The 26,610-nt window shown below is 40.5% G+C and overlaps 1 protein-coding gene and 1 non-coding gene across 17 annotated transcripts in view; one reads left to right on the top strand and one right to left on the bottom strand.

Annotated features, from left to right (window-relative positions):
- The window catches only part of NCOA2 (nuclear receptor coactivator 2), a 291,324-nt gene that overhangs the window by 167,191 nt on the left and 97,523 nt on the right, over window positions 1-26,610 (top strand). For 7 of the 16 annotated variants that reach the window (XM_060610715.3, XM_060610721.3, XM_060610720.3 and 4 more), the window contains exons 3-4: window positions 16,507-16,611; window positions 18,912-19,084. In XM_060610715.3, coding sequence (XP_060466698.1) covers window positions 16,526-16,611; window positions 18,912-19,084 — 259 coding nt within the window. In that variant the 5' untranslated portion in view covers window positions 16,507-16,525. Of the gene's footprint in view, window positions 1-15,040; window positions 15,118-15,989; window positions 16,266-16,506; window positions 16,612-18,911; window positions 19,085-26,610 lie in introns of those variants that run through there. The other 9 variants (XM_078441775.2, XM_060610712.3, XM_060610717.3 and 6 more) reach the window with 3 other exon arrangements.
- Window positions 24,972-25,056, bottom strand: TRNAR-UCG (transfer RNA arginine (anticodon UCG)). Its single transcript has one exon. It is a non-coding gene; the product is annotated as a tRNA-Arg (tRNA).

Here is a 26,610-nt window from a genome sequence, read left to right as displayed (position 1 = left end):
TTCATTTTTGAGAGAGACAGAGCACGAGCAGGGGAGGGGCAGAGAGGGAGAGGGAGACACAGAATCCGAAGCAGGCTCCAGGCTCTGAGCTGTCAGCACAGAGCCCGATGTGGGGCTCAAACCCACAAACCATGAGATCATGACCTGAGCCGAAGTCAGATGCTTAACCGACTGAGCCACCCAGGCACCCCTTGCACTCTTTATTCTAGACTGCCAATACTAAGATTTTCAAAAAATTCATCTTGTTATCAAGCACAATAGCTATGTTTCGTGTCATCTGCCTATCTGACGAATAGATGCTTTTTTTTGAGTGAGCGACTAAAAAAATAAAGCAGACTAGACTGGAGAACTTCTCTTTGTTTATAACAATTAGTTAATTAATGCCAAGAATGGTATTCCACAGCCTGGACTAATTCTTCGTTGTCATCCAGCCCCGTAGTTCTAAGTCCTCCTGCTCCTTTCCAGTGAGTGCTAGTCAGACTTGGGCCGATCACCTGGAGTCCTGCAAGAGACGTGGATTTAGCTGGCCTGGGGCGGGACCAGGAAAGTCATATTTTTAAAAGTTCCTTGGGGGGGCGCCTGGGTGGCGCAGTCGGTTAAGCGTCCGACTTCAGCCAGGTCACGATCTCGCGGTCCGTGAGTTCGAGCCCCGCGTCAGGCTCTGGGCTGATGGCTCGGAGCCTGGAGCCTGTTTCCGATTCTGTGTCTCCCTCTCTCTCTGCCCCTCCCCCGTTCATGCTCTGTCTCTCTCTGTCCCAAAAAAAAAAAAAAAAAAAAAAAAAAAAGTTGAAAAAAAAAAAAATTAAAAAAAAAAAAAAAAAAAAAGTTCCTTGGGTGATTCCTTAGCCAGATTTGGGAACCACCAGTGGAAACATTTTGCCTTCGTCTCCGCAGGAGCATTATGTGAGACGCCTAGCGGACTTGAATGTTGTGTCTCTGCCATAGCCCTGACTCAGTGGTCTTTCATCAAAGCAAAAATGAAGTTCTTATAAGCATTTTAAAGATCTTCAGTTACCAGAAATCAGTTTAAGTTATAAAATAATGTCTTGCCATGATCTCCAAATTTAAAACAAAAGTATAATACCTATTATTATTGTGAATTTTGGTGAAATGGGGACTCATGTACTCTGCTGAGGTGATTGTAAGTTAATACAACCTTTTTGGAAAGCAATTTGATAATATGCATAAATGGACTTAAATACAGTCACACTCTTTGATCTAGTAATTACATTTCTGACTATTGAGACTATTGATTATTGTTAATCAGAAATATGGATCAGTATTTATATAAAAGATTTTTATTATACTATTATTTATAGTAGTAAAAAGCAGAAGCTATCTTAATGATTAGCTACAGAAAATGATTAGATTATGGTATCTTCGTATGACACATAGCATAGAACCACTAAAAATTATGTTTATGAAGACATTTAATATCACAGAAAAATTTTAGTGTATAACATTAAGAAAACAAAAAGCATTGTAAAATTTGTGTGTGTGTGTGTGTGTGTGTGTGTGTGTGTGTGTGTGTGTATGTGCTTAATTATATGTATACCTACAACACATTTTAAAATACTGAGTAAAGGGCACCTGGATAGCTGTTGGTTGAGCTTCCAACTCTTGATTTCAGCCCAGGCCATTATCTCACTCTTTGGCTTGTGGGTTCAAACCCTGCCTTGGGCTCTGTGCTGACAGTACAGAGCCTGCTTGGGATCTTGTCTCTCCCTCTCTCTCTGCTCCTTCCCCCTTGTGGTCTCTTGGGCCAGTGCATGTGCACTCTCTCTCAATATAAATGAACTTTAAAATACTGAGTGGAAAGTTAGTGGTTCTCTGGGGGGTAGAAATATATGCAACCTTATTCGTTAGCATTTTGTATTTTCTAAATTTTCTACTATGAGTATGTATCACTTTTAAGCAAAAATAATAAAACTTTTTAAAAATAAAATTCTTACTTTAACTTCTTTAGCAAAATTCATTTGGGATGAATTGTTAGAGAAGTTATTCTTGCTCATAATAGTCATCAGTGTATATTCTAAATATTTGCAAAGCACTCATATGTCTATTCCACAATTTTGCCAGGTTATCAGCACCAGGCTTAAAAGTTTGTGGGGCTTTTGTGGTTGTTGCTGTTGTTGTTTTGTTTTGTTTTTTTTATAATTACAGCTTTGCTGAGATATGATGCACATAACACAAAGCTTACCCTTCAAAGTGTACAATTTCAGGAGGTTTTAGTTTATTCACACCTTGCACAACCACCACCATCTAGTTTCAGAACATTTTCATCAACCTGAAAAGAAACCCTGTACTAATTAGGAGTCCCTCCCAATTTCCCTTTCACCTTAACCCCTGGCAACCATTAATCTGCTTTCTGTTTCTATGGATTTACTAATTCTGGACAGTTCATATAAATGCAGTCATACACTATGCAGCCTTCTGCGATATCCTTTTAGCCAGCCTTCAGCCCCTCCCCGCTCCAACACTGCCCGAAACGTCATTTATGCCATGACCACACTTATCTTCCTATCTCTGTGACTTTACTACCTTTGGCTCAGAACTTTTCATTGTGCCCCTAGCTTATGAAATCAACAACTACTACTCATTCTGGCATTTGAGGCTTTCTATGTTCTGACTTTACAAACTAGGCACTTAATAAATATCCAGTGCATAAGTGAATCCAGTGAATAAAACGTACTCTGCCTTATCTGGCCCTTTCCTTCCCCATCGGGGAAGAAGATAATTACTATGAATTAGTTGGATTTCAGGTCACGGATGGGGCAAGAAAATCTCTCGAGTTTAGGGCGGTGGTAAACCTCAGCAGGCATCCGATCGCAGGGCTTGATGGCGGGCCGGCTGCCTCCAGGGTTCCTCATTCATTCAGGCTGGGCTGGAGGCCAGAGTATGCATTTGTGACAGTTCCTGGGTGGCACCCAGGGCCGCAGTTCCAGGGCCTGACAGCAGGCTGGGAGGAGAGGTTGGGTGAGGAGGGAAAGATCTCCTCAGCTCCTCAGGTGTCGGGCGCCATGTCCCGCCGGCAACCCTGGCCCGCCCTTGCGGTCCGTTAACTCTGCTGCATTGGTGCTCTGCAGGTGTCTACTCCCCTGTGCCCTCACCACCACCCCGGCTTCCACTTTGGAAAGTTGTGCCCGTTCTCCAAAACCCAACTCAGGGGTTCCTAAAGCCTCTGCCACCCCTCCCCACAAGAAGAGGCAATTTTCTCCTTATTAGCACTTTGTATTTTTCATATACTGTATTCTCTGTTAGTTAATTCCATTCTTGTTTCTTCCTCCTAAATCTTTGATTTCTTGAGATTAAGTTCAGTTTCTCACTCAGTAATTGTACTGCCGTGTCCGTAGAACACAGTAATTTGCCCTTAGCAGCTACTCAGTAATTATCAGTGCAGTTGAACATCAGAAGGAAAGAAATGCAAATAGATTTTTAAATTAAAACCCTATAATTTAGGTTATATTTTTAATACCAAAAAGAGATCTACCTGTATTAATTAGAAACTTAAATCTTACATAAAACTTAATCGCCCTGGCCCAGATGTGTTTTTGCCCTAATAGTCATTGCTGTAGGTTTTGAAACACTGGCATAAAACAAAACACCAAACTAAAGAAATCATATGCCTGTGTCAACACGAAGACACATGCGATATATTGTGATATCTCTGAAAGCCAGCTTAATTTTCTCCACGTTGTCTCGCCCAACTGCAACCAGGGCTTGAGTTTCAGCTGAATGAATTCTTATCCCTTTGGTTTTGGTACCAGACAAAGGGAATATTATATAGTTAGCTGTCTCTGAGGTGTCCAGCAATTATCTTACTTTCTTTTAAGTGTCATTTCAAGCTGATTACCTGTCTGTGATGGTTAAATAAGGTGCAGCGGTCTTACAGATCTTTATCCAAAGGTGTAGGTTTTACAAAACAATTACTCTTCATTCTCTCAGTGGAAGCACGGTTTAGGACTCATGAAAGAAAAAGGTGGAGAACAACGCTCTGCAATAGGAGTCTGTTTTAATCTTTTCAGTGCCTATTCTGGGCCACCCTTGTTTCATCCATTAAATTATTATTCGTAACACCCTTTAAGCTGATTTGGGTTTAAATTCGTGTCAACTGTCCGATGGGGAGTTAGAAGCTACCGTTCCTGAGTCCAATTATATTTTTAGTTCTACACGGTACAACGCCCGTCCATCTGAAGCTAGTAAGGGGAGAAGACCCTCCATTTGCGGCTCTCCGGGACACCTCTGCCCTCTTCACCAAGTCCTCAAAAGCCGAGGGCTCCCTGGCCTCTGATCCCGAGGTCAGAGAGTGGAGCTCTATTGGAGCTCTACAGTCACAACAATAACGTGATTGTTCTTTTAAAAGCTGTTTGTGTGTCCCAAGTTTGAAACCTAAACTGAAATATAAACTCTCATAAACTACAGTGTGGTTAGTATTGATGGTTACCAAAATCCAACATTTGAGAGAGAAAAAAATGGTCAGAGTGTTGTGGCTCGTAGTTTTAGGCGCCAACTTTATTTTGAAAAATGTCTTTAGAGTGTTGAATTGTCGTAAACCAACTTTTCTAAATTCTAGTAATTCTCGGTAAATCATTCTGTAGGTGTGTGTTATTTGCAAGGAAAAGCGCTTAATTTGGTTTATTTTTGGAAGACCAAATTGGATTATGGGGGGAGGAGGGTGTTGGTCCAGAGCTGCCCTTCGCTATTTTTAATGGCAGCCATCGCCTCGCAGCAAATAGCATTCGGCGTTATTGTAACGATGAGACCAAAAGAAAGTTTATAGGAATTTGTATGGTGAAAAATGATTCAGAGGTCCTCCCACCAAACCAGGTTTTTCCTTCTTGCTCATTTTCCACTTCCGTAGAAGAGCGGTAGAGAACAGAGAAAAAACACACATAAAAAAAAAAAAAAAGAGTATTTCAGAAAAAAGACTTCTGAGCCGGGTTTTACCGTAGTGAGGAAGCATAATTTAAACTGCCAAAAGGGCTTGTCACCACGTGCCAGTTTCTTCTCCAACCACAAGCGTTTGATTCGGTTCCTATTCTTTATCCCTGGGGCGTGCTTAAAAATTCTGCGCCTACTTTGTTTTCCTGTTCGATTGCAGATAAAGAACTCCGGAGAAAGTCTGGACTTAAAATGAGTGAGAATGAGAAAAAGCAGGAAAGAAGGGGTATCCTGAGTGTCCCCTGTGGAACCCAGAAACTGCAGCGGGAGGCAGCAGGGTGAACGCTGGGAGAGTGCCACGGACCCTCTAATGGTGCAGGAGAAAGAAGTGTTGTCTTAATTTTCTGCATCCCTGCGCTTGGGAACAAGGAGCAGGGAGTCTTTTGTTCTTTTCTTTTTTTTAAATGTTTATTTTTGAGACAGAGACTCATGAGCATGAGTAGGGGTGGGGCAGAGAGAGAGGGAGACACAGAATCCGAAGCAGGCTCCAGGCTCTGAGCTGTCAGCACAGAGCCCGATGCGGGGCTTGAACTCAAAAACTGTGAGATCATGACCTGAGCCGAAGTCAGACGCTTAACCCACTGAGCCACCCAGGCGCCCCAGGAGAAGGGAATCTTTAATTCTTCGTCCCGGAGTCTAGGAAACCTTCATAAAGAGGCTGGCTTTTCAGCTGAGCTTGAGGGCTATGATTTTCCTGAGGAAAAAGAGTAATTTTAGTAACCTTTGCTGGAAGACTCTTGTCATTTGTGTATTTTTCTTGCTTTAAGAGAGTCATGTCAGTAGGAGAGAAAACATGAGAAAGTTCCTGAAGTAAAGGAGAATAAATGATGAGTCCAGAATGACCAAGAACTTCCATCTTTCTTATATAGAAGACCTTTGGGTAAATTTGGAGAAGAAGTTAGTTGTAAGATAGTTTTAGTAGTTTGGAAACTATTGTAGGATATGTTTTTGATTTACCAAAGGAAATAATTTATACTTCAAATTCCATTTAAATGAAATCTATTTCCAATTATTTGGGGCAGTCTTTGTGTTTCTTACTTATTATAAGGTAACCTTATCTGATTTTATGCAATATTCTTCCTAAAAATATGGATGTAAAAACCATGTACATTTATAATTTGCATTCCAGAGAGCTGGTTATTTAACGAATCTCTTTATGGTTTGCTTGTTGTTTTGTTCTTTTTCCTAGCAGCACAACCCTCCTCCCCTCCCCTCCCTTCCCCCCCCTTCCCCCTTCACTTCCCTCCCCCTTCCTTCCTCTCATCCCTCTCCCTTTTTTTCCTCTTCCCTCCTTCCATTCTTTTTGTAAATTCATAAAAGTCTGATGTGTTAATGAAAGGAAATTTGGAAAATAGAAAAATTACATCCATAGTGTCCATCAGAACAATTTAACTGCTAATATTATGGTGAAGTTTCTTCCGAGTTTTCCTGTAAATTAATCTTCTCCATCTGTTTTCACCATCAGCTTAGATTATTTTGTAAACATTTATATGCTATCAAATTCAACCTATAATAGCTACATTTATTAGATAAATCCTTACCAGGTGCCAATCACCATTGTACTCCCTTTACATTTCATGCTCTGAACAAACTTAAAAAGTTACATGTTATTATTTCTTGAAGAAATGAAGAAAGTTCAGTTCAAAGAGGTTAATTAACATAATTAACATAACTAATATGGGATATTCCCAGGATTCCAAACCAGAGTGGACAACAGAAGATGTGCTCTGAGCCACTACATTGTATAGCTTCTCATGATTGCATAATAAATTCTATTATGAATCTTAGAGTTCTGTTAGAAAGGCCTCTGCTCAGATGTCACTGTGTCAAGAGAGAACTTTCCTGACCACCCATTTAAAAAGCTACGTTCTGTAAAGTGCTAATCACTATCTGATGTAATAAATGTTCGTTTTACTATTTCTTCCCTCTCCACTTTCTTATTAGAATGTAAGAGTCCTGGACAAAAGACTTGGTCTGTTTTGTTCACTGCTGTATCCCCCAATATCTAGAACCAAGCATGGCACAGTTCAATGATATTTGTTGGATGATTGAATGACCTCGCCTCCAGGTTACCTTTGCGTAAATACCGATTTGCTTAATCACCCTCCATTGGGACTGATAGGCTAGAATAATGCCATGATTACTCCTCTCTGTAAATCACAGGACTGATGCTGCTGTACCCTGAGCGCTCCAGGCTGGTGGGCAACTGCAGCCTACTCCACACGTTTCTACCCTGCACTGACGTTACATGTCTGCCAAGAGCCAGCTTCTCACCTATACTGGTTTCTGCCACTTGTTCTTGTAATTGTATAATTTACTTAAATATGACGTAGATGATTGTGATGGGAGTTTGAAAAGACATATATGTTTCTATAGAAACCAAGACAAATGCTTTAAAAACCTCAAATGGACAAAAATTGCTGTCAAGTAAGTGTATGCAGCATATATCTATAATAGGAAAAAATAATAAAAATATACCTCATAAGATCTTATAAGAAATCGGGTTATCTACAATTCCTAGCTCTATTTTAGTAATAGTAGTAGATGATGCTTAATGATATCAGTACAAAACTCCAAAGGAGACTGATACTCAAATGTATATTTTTATGTTTAAAGTTAAAACAAAATGATTAAAGGGAGTAGGCGTTGAGATGCCTTGGTTGCTTAGGCAACTGAGCATTGATTTGGGCTCAGGTCATGATCGCAGGTCATGGGATCGAGCCCCATGTCGGGCTCCTCCCTGAACATGGAGCCTGCTTAAGATTCTCCCTCTGCCCATCTCCCCTGCTCGTGTTCTCTCTCTCGCTCTCTCAAGAAAAGAAAGGTAGTAGGTGTTATTTTCTATAATGGTTCTTGATACCTGACTTTTAAAATTAACCAATTACTACTTCCAATTCTGTAGGAAAAGAAGGATTGTACTGTTTGGAATGAAACTCTATATTCTTAGTGTGCCAGGGAAAATCTCTAGCTGGTTTTGTTATTTCAACAATTTCATAAGAAATTCAACAGTAACGATACGACTTCATTTCTCTTCAGGGAATAATTGCTTATGAGCTGAAGCATGATTTCCTTTCTGCACTAGAATGTGAGCTTCAGGAGGACAGGGCCTTCATTTTGTTCATGGCTCTATTTCCAATGTCTGCAACGGTGCTCGGTGCATTAATTAGGTTTTGAATGGAGAGATGAATGATTCTAAAGTTGGTACTTTTTTTGTAGAAAGATGTTTTGCATTTTGCAATAATACCAGTAGGCTTTTCGCAAAAAGAAAAGTACTTCCAAAGTATATATTCACTGATAATCAGATTAAATTAAAATATACTGCTTTCTATAGTATGTAGTAATTTGTGTTTCTCTCTTCAGCGAAAGTATTGAAATACAGGAACCTCAGTGCTCACATTGCAGTGGTTAAGAAATGAGGAAGTGTTTGGATTTACTTATTAGCTCTAAAACTTCCTAACTGTGGCCATGGTCAAGTTGCTTTATTCTATATCTCTGTTTCCTCATCTGTAAAATGGGGCTAACCATAGGTTGTTACAGGCCCCGAAGCGGTTCGTATGTGTAAAGTACATAGAGGGTATCTGCCAAGCTAGTAAGTACTCAGTAAATAATAGTTATTACAATTATACCTGAGTTTGACTCCTGACCTGTCATTTATTATCTGTGTGACTTGGGCAAATTACCCGTGGAAACAGTCAGAGAGGTTAGATAATCTGTAAGGGAAAGAGAGAGTGTGTGTGTATACACATGTATATAAACATAAAAATGGGGATTTTTAAGCCAGAAAGTGTGTGCAAGGTACTTAACTCATAATAAGTGCTTCATGAATGTTAGTAAACACACACACACACCCCAACATACAGTACTATGAGAGAGGACTTTCATTTATTTAGTTAAAAATGTTTTGTTACCTGGAATCATAAAAACGCCCTTCGTACAGAAACAGATGATCTTGCCTTTGGCATTTCAGTAAGTTTTTCTCCTAAATTAAGGAAGTTTTGGGTTTTTTAAATCTCATAAAGAGGTTTAAAATGGGTTTCAGAATAAAGAAAGATAAATGAATTTTAATCTGGACAAGTTCTGAAACTCCAACACGAGCACCCCATTGTAGTTCTTGGTTTGATGACGTCTTTCCAGAATCCTGAGCCTTCAGTGAACCCTGGTTTTTGGAATACCGACCAGGGGCCGAGTATACCCTGCTGGAAGGGGAGGGCCGCGCTTGTGTTTCGCAGGCAGTGCGGCCCCTTCTCCCTGCCTTCCCTGCCAAGGCCTTATTGAAACCTAGCCTTGCTATTCCTGGCCGGCTTAGTGCCGGCTGACGGCTGACGGCTCTGGGGAGAGAAGCGGCCCAGGGCCTGGCTATATTAAGGAACTTAGCCTATGAGCATTCAGAAAGTAGAAACCGTCTTCTGCCACTGATGTCAGGCTAGACATTTTCCCCCCTGTCGGTAGTGATAGTTCAGCGCAGGTCTCTGCTACTCACACACCCTGCACTGGCTTTTGCTGAGATAAGACTTGACGAGAGGATCTTTTCCTTCTTTAAGACATACGCGGATGATGGAAATGTTAACGGCAGAATCTTTGTGGAACCCGTGAACGCGCGCTTGGCCATTTATTTGATCGTTGCAGCACGTGTTCAAGAGCCGCTGCTGCCCATTTGCAGGCTAATGTGTTTATTCCAGTCTTCCCAGTGGCATCTTGAAGTGTCTTTCAGCTAAAAAATTCATGAGTATTATTGGCTTTCAGTCAGAAAATGGAATATGTCTTCTAGTTACTGTCTAATATACCACTTTAAGGCCATTATACAAAAGTAAATCCAAGAGCATATTGAAAAGGAAGGAGGTCCGCAGCTTAAACATTTGTTTATACGCTGTATTACTTTTCTGTGGAGTGAGAAACAGCGTAAGAGGAGGTAGGTGCCGAAGCCATTTGACTCGGAGCATAGTCGTACCGAGTTGTAGGCTGTGTTTTCCTCTTTAACTGTCTTCAACTGTAAACGGTTCGTGCTTCATCACTGAAAAATCAGATCCTGATAATAGTAGTTTGTGTTTGCCTGGTTGCAGCTGAGTAAAAAGTCAGGTGTTGTAGTAAGTTGCTCAAAACTAGTGAAGTTAAAATGAGAATTGGCTTCCAAAGAAGATGCCTTTTCTTCTGTATTGGTATGAAGTGAGTTTCCTGAAACTTTACAATCTGTTGTCACTGTATGAATTAACGTGCAGTTTTACAAGTTTGAATCTGTAGATACGCACTGTAATGTGTGAGGTAAATTAATATTGTATGAAAAGCAAGAAGCAATGTAATGTTTTGTAAAGATGAAGGTGAAAGTATCCTTACGATCTAGTACAAAAGGGTAATAACAACACTCTGGGGAAAAGAATGTACCATTTGACTAGCTACAAATTATTTCGGAAATACTGTCTAGCATCCTCTGTCACTGTGTTAAGTGCACTCATTCTTTTGCCAGTGGAAAGTAAAAGTTTGATTTTTTCCTTGTGCTCTCATCCTTGCACTTCGTAAATCTGCATGGTTGTACTTATATTTGCAGGTGTGTGTTTGCTTATTTCTTTGTTTTTTACTTCTTCTTTGCTTATTTGTTCTTTGCTTACTTACTTTGTTTGCTTACTTATACACAGCAGTGTGTCCTTGCATAATCTCTGTATTTACTGCAGAGAATATTTAATTCTAGCCAAGAGTTGGGGTCTTGCCAAAATAATGTTGCTTCGGGTAATTTTGTCCACTTGACACTTTGGAAAGAGGTATTTCCCCTCCTCCGTCAGTTAGAGGTCTTTGTCTCTGTATCGGCTTACTGACGTCCAAGGTCTGGCCATTCTCTGCTTTCTGCCTTTCTCAGTGATCTATGTACTCCAGAAGCACATTTTGCATCTTTAAGCATTAGATACTGTTTTCCCTTAGACTTATCAGAGACTGGCCCAGAAATTGTTCTTTCTGAAAGTAAAGAGATCCACCCCCCCCCCCCAAAAAAACACCGTATACTTTATAAGGGAAAAATTGTTGCGAGTTTAGAATGAGCAAATGTTTTCACTTGTGATAAAGGAGTAATGAATACATCTTTAACTGCTGAGATGGGCGTCTGACCGAAGGAGGGCTGAGAAGATTATCCTTTCGTGATTTAATAGAATAGAAATAGAAAGGTGTTTCATTGAAGATTTATGTACAGTTTCAGTATTGCTTGAGTATTTCTTAGTCTTATAAAGTGCATGAGGAATCAGACTACAGGTTACCCAGCAATGTCCTGTATCTCCCGTAAAGAGAATTCAGAAAGAACCTGGAAGGCCTTGGAGGCTGTAAGAAGCCTCTCTAGTCTCATATCAAGAACTAGATGATTTATCAGGTATCTCCTCCTCTTGTGAGTGTTGATAAGAGAAGTTGTTTCAACAGCTCTTTGTATGTCATTTCATTATAAATTTCATCTCAAAGTGAGGAATTTCAGAGAGGGTCTAACTTTTAAAAAATATTGCTTGGAACTAGCAACAGAGAGATCTGATGTTGATCACTCACTGTGTTTGGATTTCAGCAACAGTATTATCCTTATTTATTCTTTAACTGAATTTGTTCCACGTATAATAAATCTGACAGTTTTACAGGCCTTGTTTGGAAGATGGCCAGTACTGATAAAAGATAAAATGCACATTATCGTTTGCATGAAGTCTGGATGATTAATTAGCTTTAATGGTATGAGACTGTATTGGGAGCAACAGCTTTGTTACCCTCTAAGTTACACTGATGAATTTCATGAAAGGAAAGTACAGTTTTTAATTGTGTTGAGGCTCAGCATTGCATTTTGCTTTCTGTCATGATGCTAGGGCTATCGCTGGCATTGTTCACCTCTCCCAGAATACCGTCACTTTGGGAAAAAAAGCATGCCTTAATTCTGGTGGCTGTAACTCTACCGTCTGGTTGATACAAGTTGGTATCAGAGGACGGAGGGGAGGACTATTGTTTGTTGTAGATAACGAGAAGGGACAAATTGAAACTCCTTTTCCAGACTTGTCCTTTCACAGCCCCCCGCATCTGGTAGAAACTGGCTTGTTCTCGATGACTGTAATTACCATCAGATACGACCCAAGAGTTTACTTGTGTCTTTTTCAGTTTTTGTGATTTACATTGAATAGTTTCAGAACCAAGAGTGAAACACTCAAGAATTTTGATTTCATGTGAATGTTGAAAATGTGCAAAAAGTTTAAGAAGCTATTAATTTAGGCCTGCTTACAAAATAAGATTCCTAAACCTTCACTGCTGCCCTTCGCTTTTTTTTTTTTTTTTTTTTTTTTTGTCTCTTCAGACAAAAAAGTCCTCAGACCCTTTTATTGGGAATTGACTTTTAACTTTGATCTGCGAAAATGCATTAAAAGTCAGCTATCCATATAGTTTATTTTAGATGATTTTTCTGTACCTAAGTGCACACTGGTAGTCGTAAATCTGTTTATCGAATCTATCATTCTGTCCATCTCTGGTTTTTATCCGTGTCACTTGAGTGGGGGAAAAATTAACTCCCCTAGCCCCAGCACACGTTCTGGTGTGAAATCCTAACACTTGCCGCCCGCGAAGCCTCACCTAGGGCATTAAGAATATCAGTCAGAGTCATCCAGATTAGAGCAGCACACTTCTCTTCGAGCGCCTCGTTAATGAGGCTCACCGTTATTTATTTGGTTCATCCACTCAAGACCAGGACATAAATCCACACGTCTGCTCCAGGATTTCATCTACTTCTGGCCCTGTGGTAGGCAAGAAAGAGGAGCCCGGGAGCAGGCTGCTGCCCGCCAGCACCTTCACCCTCCTCCTCCTTTCCCAGCTTCAACCCTAAATTTGCTTTCCCCCTGCCCCCCGTTTTTTTTTCCCTTTTCTTCTGAGGGTCTTGTCTTTTATTTTTCCCTGGTTGATGAGCAGTGGTTCAGAGGGAGCATCCCCAACCTGATGGCCATGGCCGGCAGAATGCATCCTCCTGTCCCTAATTATATAGTCCCCCCCCCCCCCCTTCTTTTTCCTTTGGTGGTTTACAGGATGGTTGGCCGTGTGTACTGGGCATACAGAGCCCCGGAAAATTGCTCAGAATAGAGGACATATGGGGTAGACACAGAAAAATAAGAAGCAAGTATGTTCACAAAGTTAAAATTTATTTTGAGGAAATGTGTTTAAGGTACCATCACATAGTAATAAAAGGGAAAACTTGGCCTGTAAATAACTTAACTTCAGGAGGAAATTAATGATGTTTCAGAGCTACAAATAGAGTGGTTTGTGAGCCAGTCTTGGGTAGACACAAGTAAAATATAAACCGTCTTCTCAAATGGTTTTCTATACTGAGACCAGAAATTGTCAGCTCCTTGCTTTACTCCTTCTAGCCCCTTAGTTGAAGTGTATCAATTCTGCCCCTTCCTGCCACGTTGCAATTATTAGTTTATGTATTTGGGGAAATTTTAAATCGATGATGGCTGAAGTTAATGCGAAATCCAAACGGAGTATAGTCTGTAAGTAAGATAGTCATTTATATCAAGTGTCTTTTGAAAAGCTTTCTGATTTTTCTGCTGTTTTTAATATATATATGGCAAGACCCTGGGGTTGGGGGGGTGGCAATTTTCACCAAGAAACTTAACACGTATAGCTGCTATGTAGGGCATTTTGTTATATATTGAGTGTTATATTTTGATGATAAAATTTATTGGAGGGGCACCTGGGTGGCTCGGTCAGTTAAGCATCTGACTCTTGACTCAGGTCATGGTCTCACAGTGCCTTAGATTGAGCTCCGCATCAGGCTCTGTGCTGACAGTGCAGAGCCTGCTTGGGATCCTCTCTCTCCCTCGCTCTCTGCACCCCTACTCTCTCTCTCTCTCTCTCTCTCTCTCTCTCAAAATAAATAAATGCAGTTTTTAATAAATTCACTTGAATGTTTATGATTTGTAGGACACTGCTTCCAGGGTGAAAATCCTCGAGTTCATTTATTGAAAGCTTACTTAGATTGGATGGGTAATGTTTTTCCTTACGTGCTCATGAGTGAAACCATGAGAATTGTGGTTCCAAGAGAAATGCTAAAAAGGAATGTTCATAGGTATCATCTGAGAAGGGTTTTGGTGTTGAGGTTTTTGCTTTCCCCGCTGTCCTTTTATACCTCCTGCAATGCCCTGGCTCCCCTCCCCCTCCCCACTGTTAGAGCTCACAGGTCTTTGTCAAGGCCACCCCTGTGCCTCCCTAACGGAGCCAGCAACGTGTTCTTCTTTATTGGATCTTACAGCCCGCAGGAGCCAGTACCAGTCATATAATACCTTTACCCATTTTACTTATTGGAGTTTTTCCTACATACAGGTGTATCATCCCTCTTAACCTTGTTGTCTGGAGAGCAACATGCCTCCTTGTGCTTCCTGAGCACTGAGCCTGACTCATTCTGGCAGGTGGGCAGGCAGTCTTTGAATAAATGAGGGACATTGAGACGAGGGGAGAGAGCCCAGCACAGAACCGCATGCATTCCATATCTGGCTGCTTCTCTCTCCTGACTGTGCCTGTGTGATTACTAGAAGAATGACATATTTGATGAGGAGACCCTTGCCGTAACATCTTAGTTAGGAGTAGGAGTATGTGAGCCTGCATACAAATAATCCCAGTTCCACCATTGGCTGATCTGCTCAACTGTCCTGGGCTGGAGATGCTCATAATTATCCCCATTTTACAGACAAGGTCATTAAGGCATGAGAGGTAACTTCTTAAGGTCCCACAGCTAACCAAATGGTGGACCTTGGACGTGGATGCTGGCCATTAGCTTCTCTGCTCGATTGACTCTCATAGTCTGTTTGGATGATTAAATCATGGCTGGGAATTGCTTGGTGCCTTGTAAATTCTAAATGAGTAACTAAATACAGATTAAATTTGTTATCAGCCCCAAATTGTGGCCACAGTACAGGACCTTGGGACTTGGCTACACGGCTCCAACTAGCAGGAAGCTCAGGCATTAGCTTTCAGAATTGTCCCCTCCTGTGTGACGTCTTGAATATAATGTACAATTGGTGGGACCCCCCTCCACTGATACAGTGTTTCTTCGTCCTGCTTACACGTGACTCTGAAAAAATTTCATTCCTCTGCCCTTGTGGATCAGAGTTGTGACCTGAAGAAATGACTGGAGGGAGACTGAGCATCTCAGAGTACACGGAGGGAAGGCTGGCAGTTTGATGGGTATGTGACAACGATCAGTCTTGGGTGGTGTTTTCTTAGCCCACCCTCCTCAGTGTCCTTGCTCTCCATGAACCTGTTACTCTCTGGCATTTTTCTTAACTCCTTTACCTTCTGCTGTCTTGCCCTTCCGTCTGATTTTTCCAATCTACAAAGGAAGAAAAGCCACTCTAGAAAGCTAAGGAGGGTGAAGGTGACTTTAGAAGCCTGGGAGACCGAAGGAAGGGGGAACTAGTATAGAATTGGAACTCTAAGAATGACTTAAGTACTGACTTAATCTTTTCAGGCCCCATTTTTTTTTTTTCTAAGCAGTTATTAAGCACCTTGTGCTCAAGCAACTCTACTGTTTTCCCAGTATCTGTTATTAGTCCCTTTGTTTAGTTCTTTTAGAGCTTAAACCTCTATCATTCCATACTTCACATATTTAAGTATTATTTTTGATTTTGCTAATGATGACCAACATGAATACTCTGATTCTCTTACTGTATATCCGGTTCTTTTCTTATTGGAAGGAATCCAGTAAGCAGGAGCCAGTTATTGTCCTCCTTCGTTAGGGTCAATAATATTCCCTGGGGTTTTTTCTTTTCCTTTTTTAAATGCATTTTGAGACCTTTGGTGATAGCAGCTAGAATTAGCCGAGGGAGGGAACATAGGAGTGGCAGGATGTGTGAGAGGAAACCGCCGAGGGGAGGTGTGCTTAGGAAGCTGCTGGGGAGAGAGGGCTCTACAAGCGAGAAGGGAGCAGGGAGGCAGCTGCTGCCCGGGTGGGGGATGGGGGTGGAGGGTTTGGGAGACTCCAGGGGGAGGTGCGAACATCCTCTGTTTGGGGAGCATTGCTCACGGAGGCCTTGTGCAAGGCCAGGACAGGCGGGTCAGATCTAGCTGGTCAGATGGGAAACATTCGGCTTAGTGGTGGGGCACTGCCTCTTGCCAGGGCTGTCTGTCATGGGTGAGCTATTGCAGCACAGACTTCACACTGGCCAACCCAAAACAGAGACTGGGAGGAGCCCCTTACAACACCTGTAGTTTCCCCGTGGGTGCAAGATCACTCCTGAAACTGAAGGCTGACGGCAGAAACCCAGGGCTAGCAGATTGTAGTTGATGGTGTCGCTGAAATACGATGTCTGTTTAAAGAGTATGGGCCCAGTGAGGTAGGCTTGTTTGTTTTTTTAAACGTTAACCTTTACAGATGCTTAACTTTTAAGCAAGGTAAACAAAAACTGAGCCCTTTCATTATAAGTTACACATGCATATTAATCAGAACAATGTGTTAATGACTGTTGTCAAATTTCTGATTGAAGTCAAAGTTCTTTCATGGTTGGTAAATTGATCAGGCACTTTATCATCAGCTCTGTTCTCTTTTTCTACCCCCCTCCCCCTTTCTTGTTTTAGTTGCTGATATGTGTTCAAGATGAGTGGGATGGGAGAAAATACCTCTGACCCATCCAGGGCAGAGACAAGAAAGCGCAAGGAATGTCCTGACCAGCTTGGACCCAGGTTAGATTCTTGCTGAAAAACAGAATCAGTATTGGCCATGAAAGCCACATGCCTGCTTTTTTGATATTTTAGCATTGATTTTACACCCAATCGAAATGTTGTGTTTGGTTTTTTTCTCTTTAACAGTTAAACCTTTAAATAAGTATTATTTAGCTTACGTTTGGTTATGCTAATGAGTTGCAGATTTTATGATTCTTTACAAGAAGGAAGCTACATACTTCTGATGTCCCCTGTGTGCTTCACTATTAAAACAGGTTCATTATATAATTTTCAGTCTTCCATATTTTCGTGTCTGTTAGATCACAGAATGTCATAAAGACAAGAGATCCCATAGTAGAATTTGCTGTTAATTATACGCTGGGTTTTATTTTTATTAATTAATTGTTTTGTGGGTTAGTGACAAAGATTGTGGCCCTTCAGTGAGTAAAACAAATGATTTAAAGCAAGTTCCATGTCACATCTTATGGATGGAAGTGTGCGTTGTTATAATCCCTATGCAGGGTAATTTAGCATTATCTACTAAAATTATAAATGCATGCTTCTGGGAATTTTCCAACAGTATACTTTCACATGTGCAAAATGACAAACACTGAGGTTACTTGCTATTAAACAGCATTGTTTAATAATTGCAAAAGATTAGGAGAAACCTAAATGTCTATAGGGAGCCGTTTAAACAGCCGTGATATATCCATAACCTAGACTACAATACAGCTGTGAAAAAGAACAAAGACACTTAATGGATTGATATAAAAAGAATCTCTTAAGAATAGTTACAGAGAAAAACAAGGTTTAGAGCACACTTACGGAGTACTACCACTGGTATAAAACCATTTGTTTTAGGATAATTAAGAAACACTTAAGAGTTGTTAACCCATTTTGGGGGATGAGAACTAGGCAAATGGGAAACAAAGGTAGAAGAGAGACTTCATTCTTTCGAGGGCTTAAATCATATAAACGATTTTAAAAGTTAAACACAAACAGCAACTTCTGTTAAGTGGCCGGTAAAAAGGAGCAGATGGAAAACAAAAGGGAAGAGGACCAGAAAGGCATTAAGACAGGCAGAGAAGGAGACAGAGCAGAAAGCCAATATTTCATGTTGTCTTTTCCCCTGTTAGTTGCCAAGCAAAACAAGTCTATTAAATCGTCACTGTCCACATCCCAGCCCCCAACCCTTAGCTCCAGTATGTTACCTCTAGATTACCTACTACCTCCTGGCCGTCCTCAGCTTTCTGTCTGTCAAATGTCTTTAATGCCAGGAATCCACCCAAGAAGACAGATTGATAAAATGGAGACTGTTTCAGTGGAGGGGCTAATGTTTTACCTAGTGCTGTGCTGGTGCCTGGAAGTATATTACAGACTACTAAATTTTATCACTGGGTATTATATACAAATAATTGTATATTAAAACTACAGAAAGTTACTTGGTCAAACAACTTACTTTCCTTATTTATTGTACTGTTTGAATGTCATTTAGTGGGCCCTCGACTAAAAAAAAAAAAAAAAAAAAGGTTGTACGCTGTTAATGTTAGTGTCAGAGGGAACTTGCTATCTTAAATTCAAATGAGAAGGTCTTGCCAATTTTTATTTTTCCCTCCTTTCCATTAACTTTTTAAAACTTTAGTTGACCTTAGACTGTTTATATTTTGCACGTCATTCAGACTGGAGAGTTAACAAATATCCTGGGTCAGTTTCGCTTTTGTTTCTAGCTGCACTGTGGTTTTTTGCATTATCTAAAAAGACTGGTTTGATTACCAACATCCAAAAGAAGTCCGTGAAACGATGAAGGTTTATTTGTATCTTTTTATGCTTTACCAAAAATCACTGCCATTTCTTTATTCCTATTATAACTGGGTTAAGTTCCCTTTCTTCTTTTACTAATCTTACGTAAATTTTTAAAATTGTATAAAATAATCTCCCTTGCTTGTCTAAAACATCCCTCTATGTATTCAACAGTAAATTCGATGCCCACTTCTGCCAAGTGTTGTATTAAGCTGGGTGATGAGCAGATCGTCCTGATCCTTGTCATGGTGAGGCTTACTGTCCACTGGGGGACGTTATGCACATTGAACAAATGATCACACAAGTAAATCTATAATCACATGCTGGGGTGAGTTTGATTTCAGTAAAACATGCAACACGTAGGACACATTCAGGTTTTTTCCCCCAAAGTACTTCCATGTTTTATGTAAGTGACTTTTGTTTGTTATCTTTTTATTAGAACTTGTGTAACATGCTTCTTTTTTTATAATAGCTTTTTTTTTTTTCAAATGCATAATAAAAACCATGTTTCTTCTTTGTAGCCCCAAGAGGAGCACTGAGAAGCGTAATCGTGAACAGGAAAATAAATACATTGAAGAACTCGCCGAGCTGATTTTTGCAAATTTTAATGATATAGACAACTTCAACTTCAAACCTGACAAATGTGCAATCTTAAAAGAAACTGTGAAGCAAATTCGTCAGATCAAAGAACAAGGTAAGAGGCCCGAATTAATCTTTTGGAGAGTTTAGCTGGTTTCTGTTTTTTCATGTATGAGAAGTCGCTTCAGAGTCCCTTTAATCCGTTTCTTCTGCTTAAATTATTGATGAGGAAATGATGTCACAGTGCAAGATGAATGCAAGTATCACTTGCAGTGGTTTATAAATAGGCTTTATATAAAATTCAGCAATTCCCTAAAGACAGAGGAGACTGAGGTGAGGCAGGGTGATGTAACTTTTCATCTAGTAAAACTCAATTAGGTGCCCACTGATTCTCCTCCCCTTCGTTGGAATTTTCATTGCTTGCACAGCAAGTGACTGTCATAATTTGCAAGTGAGAAGCCAACTAAAGATGGAAACCAGAAGTAAGGAAAGGAAGCCACCTCCTGTTTCAGCTAGTCAGCATATTTGATTAATTCGGAGCCTCAACTGGCCACGGCCGCTAGATTAGAATTTCATATCCTGAATGACAAGAGATTTGAAAGGCTCAAGCCTCTAGTCAGAATTCTTTTGTGAAGTTGAAACACGGAACATGACAGCTTTCTTCCTGGGGTTTTCTTTTTTTCAGAGATCATTTTCTGCCTCTCTTCTTTGATATTTTTGCCTACAGAAAAAAATTAAGAAAATAATATTTTAAAAAAACACATTGGACTTTGTGGTGCCAAAAAAAAATCAGTATTAGGCAAGTATGAACAGTGTCTTGGGGGCTCAGGGCCAATGCTCTTAAAGTATTCATACACTGCTTTCCTTCAGGGCTGGGGAGATTATTATCTCTTGTAATCTGTTTTTGACTGCATCCTCTCAGAGTTCATTGTTTTTATTCTCCCTTTTTATGTGATATTCAAAAGAGGCAGATTTTAGAGAAATAATGTCTTTGTCTGTGTAGGTGTAGGACCTGAAACTTGCCGTCAGTCATAAACTCCTAGCTTATCTATTTGCATATTATCATCATAGGATTTTTCATTTTTATACATTTACTATTAAGCTTCAGTTTCATATTTAAAAAATTTTACACATGTAGTTCTTTGTTTTAAGAACTTAAAAATATACACATAGCATACACAACACAGTTCCTCAGACCAACCCAGTCTGAAAATCAGTCTTTATTTCCTGGTTTCTCCATCAAAATGATATCATTAAGCATTCAACGAGTTTCTGCTCTCAGCGCCTGCGTCGGTAGCCCTTCACCTCTTTTGTCTTCCTTCTTTTCCCTTTGAGATCCACTAGTCATCAAAAACTCCGCTTAGTCTCCAAAAAAAAAAAAAAAAAAAAAGAAAGAAAGAAAGAAAGAGAAGAAAACAAGAAAACGTCAGGGGCACCTGGGTGGCTCAGTCGGTTGGGCGTCCTACTTCGGCTCTGGTCACAATCTCGTGGTTCGTGAGTTCGAGCCCCTCATTGGGCTCTGTGCTGACAGCTCAGAGCCTGGAGCCTGCTACGGATTCTGTGTCTCCCCCTCTCTCTGCACCTCCTCTGCTTGCGCTCGCTCGCTCTCTCAAATATAAATAAACGTTAAAAAAAAAACCCTCAGTTTAACCTCAATTTTGTATCTTCTTCATTTTTTGGTATCAGCAAATGGATAGAATAACATTCCTAGAGCTCTTAGGAGAAATAATTGGTTAAAGTTTGATAGTGCTTCGAAGTGACTGCGTTTCTGGTTGCTGATACTGTGGTGGAGAAATCAAGCTACTTGTTTCCGATTTCTGAAGCTGAACGAGACAATTTTGTGAACACTGCATGGTAGGCAGTACTTTCACACTTTAAAACAGTTATGTGTTGTTGGTTTTTTTCTGTTTTTTTTTTGTTTTTTTTTTTTTTTTACTATCAAGGTCTTGCACAAGGTTTTAAAGTTTTGCAAAACCTTGGTAATTCCCCCTTCAAACCATAAAACACGTTAAGATGTGTCACGCTGGGACTCTGCCATACTTTTCCCGTAGGTTTAATCCTAAGGCTGCATCCCACAACCACCCAAGAAGCAGCAACAATAAACACCCTGTCACATCTTATTCTTATAATAATGTTCCTATTAATTTGAAAATTAATGTGTTTTGAAAAGGGAGGCAGGAGTTAAAAACCAAATGAAAAGCCCAGATACACTTTGATGGTCTCAATCTACTATTTTAAAAATATTGCTTGCTTACTCAATTATTTTTTAAAAGGCAGCGAGACTTTAGAATCAAATCAGACAGAAGCCAGGTCTGAATCCTGGATCTGCCTCTTACAGGCTCTTTGAACCTGGGCGAATTATTTTCTGTGCCTGAAACTCCATTTCCTCATACGGAGTTTAGCAATCACGATCTTGAGGTTGCGTGGCTGTTGAAGAAATCACGAGCTATGTAAATGCACTCCGCAAATACCCGGCCCGGTGAACGTTTGGTAGGTGGTCAGTAAATATCTTTCTCACAGTAAGCAGAATGTCACCTTCTTTTCTTCATACGTGTTGAGGTCTTCAGACAGTGAGCCTTTCCTTCAGGCGGAAAATGAGAAATAAAAAAGGTGGGGAAGCGGATTACGAACATCCTTTCCTGCGGGGCCATTTGAAGAAAGTAAAGTTTTCTGCTGCCAGAGAGCCGTGCGTAGCCCTTGCAGAGCACTCTGCTGCCAGCTGTGTCGGGGCCAGCTGGATTTGTCTCGGCAGTTGAGAGCCACGAGGCCCAAGAGCAACACACAAGTCAGACCTCAGCCCTTCTCCCTCCCTCCGCGTGCCCACCCGCCTGGCCGATGCCCCGTCGGCCAGTATAAATGAAGTCCAACCACCATCACCTTCATCGTGCTTCCGAACTTAATTTATATTTCAGTCACAGGTACCAGGCCGAATAAAATCATAATTGCGCCAGAGAAGTTAAACTAGGTTGCGTCAGGCGTCACAGTAAAGATCGCACGTCGGAAAAGCCAGGCTTATATCTAAGGTACCCTCCATGGTCAAAAGCTCAGGCAGACGAGCCGGGCGTGTTCGGCTTTTTCACTCAGGGCTGTTCTGTCATCACCTGTCCCTCGAGTTTCCATTTGCTTTATAAATAGAGGAGAGAGAAGAAAGGATTATTTAAAATGGCGTAAAGGATGAGAATTGGGAGGGAGAATTACCAGCTATTTGAATACGTGAGCATCCGCTCATTTATAGCACTTGGTGAGGCCCGTGTTTGGGAGACGCTAGCCCTCCCGGAGCGTTCACACTGCAGTGGACCTCGTAGAAGCAGAGCACATGTACACAGACGTCGTGTCCTATGTGAGACAATGCTGATAAAGTTGAAAACTTCTGGCTTCTATAAGTTAGAAACGGTAGTTCATAAATCGTAAATAACCTTTTTTCGTAATGAGGCTAATACTGCTTCTATCCCACAGAAGAAGAATACGTAGTATGAAGAATACACATGATTTAATTTTGAATTACTGTGTCCAACTGCACACTCCTCAGCTGGAAACTTAACTCAGCTTGTCTATGGAAAATACACAGGAATTCCTATGCGCCTAAGAAATAAAATTGAAGTGTAAAGTAACAAACATTTAGGGGAGTACTAAAAATTAACACATCTTTGCTGCGCTGTTTAAAGTAACATCTCCTATGTTACCCCAATTTAGATACACCTTTCATTGTTTTTTAATCTTAAATAATTTTAAATGGATTTTATTATTTGGAAAACATTTGTCACTTCATTTAAAGCCGCTTGAGAGCAGTATATTTGAATACAGGGTGTATTGATCAGTTAATGGAGAATTGGTCTCAACCTTTCATTATTGGTTTTCAAAAAGTAGCTTTAATGAGTGAATAACAGTAGGAATGAAAAGGTGCTTCTCGAAAATCTGTGTCAGTGCAAGCTAGATTTGGGGGAAATTTTCTTGTTGAACCAGGCTACCCATATTTTAAGAGAAGGTGAGGAGCAGGGATATGCTAGAGTCAACTCCTGTCAACCGACGAAAACCAGTTGTGCGGTTTCAAGAATGTTATAAGCCAGTTGATGAGCACTTCACTATTAAAAATTACACGGTGGGTTCGAGCCCCGCGTCGGGCTCTGGGCCGATGGCTCGGAGCCTGGAGCCTGCTTCCGATTCTGTGTCTCCCTCTCTCTCTGCCCCTCCCCCGTTCATGCTCTGTCTCTCTCTGTCTCAAAAATAAATAAATAAATAAATACACGGACTTGTGATTAAACTATATGTAAAAAGGCAAGGGAGACTAAAATTTCTCATTTGCTAATTATTCCACTGCATTTTGCCATTGTCTTCGTGTCGTGTGTCTACCTACAGGACAGACACACCGCACAGCACTGGTTACTCTGCGTCTCCTCAGTCCATGTTCAGTCGTGTTATATTGAAATCAGCCATGAAGAGAATATTGATACCCTGGAAAGCTGGTAAACTCTCCAAATCAAGGCTTGATTGGTTTTGTTGGCTGTCACTTTAGACTTAAGAAAAAGTAATGAAGATTTTTTTGGTGGGGGGGGGGACATGTAATGGAGAAAATGTTAATAATTACCACCCGACGGGGCGCCTGGGTGGCTCAGTCGGTAAGCATCCGACTTCATTCAGCTCAGGTCACTGTCTCGCAGTCTGTGAGTTCAAGCCCCGCATCGGGCTCTGTGCTGACAGCTCAGAGCCTAGAGCCCACTTCGGATTCTGTGTCTCCCTCTCTCTTTGCTCCTCCCCACCTCACACTCTGTCTCTTTCTCAAAAATACATAAACATTAAAAAATAAATAAAAATAAATAAATAATTACCCCCTGACATTTTAACATCAGTAGCCATTTCGTGCATACACAAAACATCCAGTTCGGCAAAAAGTCACTCGCAGATTGACAAACAATCATATTTCTGCATATAGCGTCTTCATACATTTTCATTATTCCATCTTTGTCTTGCTCATTAACTTAAGTGAAAATTTCAACCAGTATTCATATTGGAACCATTTTTCATCAGTTGCAATCATAGGGTGGTTGCAATACAAGAATTTGGCAAAAATTAACAGAAGCATTCCTTAAGAATCAGCTGGCTATTTGCAATTCACAGTAAAGAGTGTTGTATATTTTATTATCCTTATAGATTATATGCTACATATCCGTGATACTAGTAAAGTCTGTAGTAAACATCATGATACTTACTGTTTTTCCCCCAAAGAGCTGGTTTTTTTAAACATTTCCCAGTATACCACTGGTAGGCATGGAAGTGAGCAAGTCATATTATAAATACAGGTGAGTCAAATTCATAAACTAACAGAATTATTTAAAGATTTAAGAAAATAGTAATGGAAACAACCTAATTCTTGCCCATCAAAGTAAATGTGGAGCCTATTAAGATTATGCTTTCCCTTCCCATTCTTTTTTCCCTCGTGCCAAATGCAAGAAGTTCTTGGGATGGAACTGGTTATTCAAAGCTGAAGCCTAAGCTTGAGCTAATAGCTGTCATGAAGCAAAGTAAGCATCAGGGGTCTGAGATCAGCTGCCTTTCACTGGCAGGAGACCTATAAATCAGGCTTTTGGGGTGATGCTCCTCGGCCTTCATCAGGTTCCATGTGGTGAAACCTTAGGGTGATGGCAGAGCACCCCACCTCACCGGAAACTCAGCATCACTAAGACGTGCCCTCGTAGATACTCTCATTCTGAAGACGGTGTTTTGGTGTAGGTCAAGTATTCATGGTAGTACAAACTCTTGATTATTTGGATAATGAATGGGAGACTGATAATGGCGTATATATTTTAACTCTTTTTTGAAACATTGGTCCCTTATTCACTACATATAGTTTGAATTTCATTTGCCAACTTCTTTTTTTATCTTCTTTTTTTTTTTTTTAATTTATTCTTGAGGGAGAGAGAGACAGAGCATGAGCGGGGACGGGGCACAGAGAGAGGGAGACACAGAATCCGAAGCAGGCTCCAGGCTCTGAGCTGTCAGCACAGAGCCCGACGCGGGGCTCGAACCCACGAACCGTGAGATCACGACCTGAGCCGAAGTCGGACGCTCAACCGACTGAGCCACCCAGGCGCCCCTTTTTTTATCTTCTTAAAGTGCTAAGAACATGGAGTCTTCTTGGGAATCTCTCTGTCCCTCTCTGCCCCTCCCTTTCGTGTGTGTGCACTCTCTCTCTCAAATAAATAAACTTTTTAAATAAAAAGTTACTGTATTATTGACTATATTCCCTATACTTTTCATTCCCGTGACTGACTTTATGATTGGAAGTTTGTACCTCTATCCCCTTCACCGTTTTCTCCCATCTCCCTTTCTCCTTTCTCCCTTCTGGCAACCACTTGTTCTCTGAATGTATGAGTGTTTCTGATTTTTTTGTTTGTTTATCCGTTTTGTTTTTTAGATTCCATACTTCACTGAAATGATATAGTATTTGTCTTTCTCTGCCTGACTTATTTCACTTAGCAGAGGACTCTCGGTCCATCCATGTTACTGCAAATGCAAAATTTCATTCTCTTTTATGGCTGAGCGATATTATGTTGTGTGTGGTTTATGTATGTATACACATACACACACCCCACATGTTCTTTATCCATTCATCTATCAGTGGGACATTGGGGTTGTTTTCATACCTTGGCTGTTGTAAATAATGTTGCATTATTTACTCTGCAAACATAGGGGTACATACAGCTTTTTGGATTAGCGTCTTTATTATTTTAGGGAAAATCCCCAGCAGTGGAATTACTGGATTGTATGGTTTTTCTATTTTTAATTTTTTGAGGAACCTCCATACTGTTTTCCACAGTGATTGTACCAATTTACTTTCCCACCAGCAGTTCACACGGGTTCCGGTTTCTCCACATCCTCACCAGCCCTTGTTATTTCTTGTCTTTTTGATACTAGTCATTCTGACTGGTGTGAGATGATAGCTCATTGTGGTTTTGATATGCATTTACCTGGTGATGAGTGATGCTGAACATCTTTTCATGTGTCTCTTGGCCATCTGTGTGTCTTCCTCGGAAATATATCTGTTTAGGTCCTCCACATTTTTTTAATTGGATTTTTTTGGTTTTGGTGTTAAGTTGCATAAGTTTTTTATATATTTTGGATATTAACTGTCAGATAAATCATTTACAAATGTCTTCTCCCATTCAGTAGGTTGCCTTCTCGTTGTGTTGATGGTTTCTTTCCCTGTGCAAAAGCTTTTTAGTTTGATGTAGTCCCAATTGTTTATTTTTGTTTTTGTTGCCCTTGCCTAAAGAGACAGAGCCAAAAAAATATTTCTAAGACCAGGGTCCATGAGTTTACTACTTATGTTTTCATTTAGGATTTTTATGGTTTCAGGTCTTACATTTAGGTCTTTAATCCATTTTGAGTTTATTTTTGTATATGGTATAAGCAGATGGTCCGGTTTGATTCTTTTGCGTGTAGGTGTCCAGTTTTCTCCATACCATTTATTCAGGAGGCTGTCTTTTCCCGTTTGATAGTCTGCCTCCTTTGTCATAGATTAATTGACCATACAAGCATGGGCTCTCTGTTCTGTTCCATTGATTTGTGTGTGGTTTTGTGCCAGCACCATACTGTTTTGATTACTGAAGCTTGGTAGTATAGTTTCAAATGTGGGGTAGTGAT

The sequence above is a fragment of the Panthera onca genome, chromosome F2 (assembly GCF_046562875.1).
Source record: "Panthera onca isolate mPanOnc1 chromosome F2, mPanOnc1 haplotype 2, whole genome shotgun sequence".
NCBI lineage: Eukaryota > Metazoa > Chordata > Mammalia > Carnivora > Felidae > Panthera > Panthera onca.
Note: the sequence above shows the minus strand (reverse complement) of the source record. Positions and strands in the feature narration are given on the sequence as shown.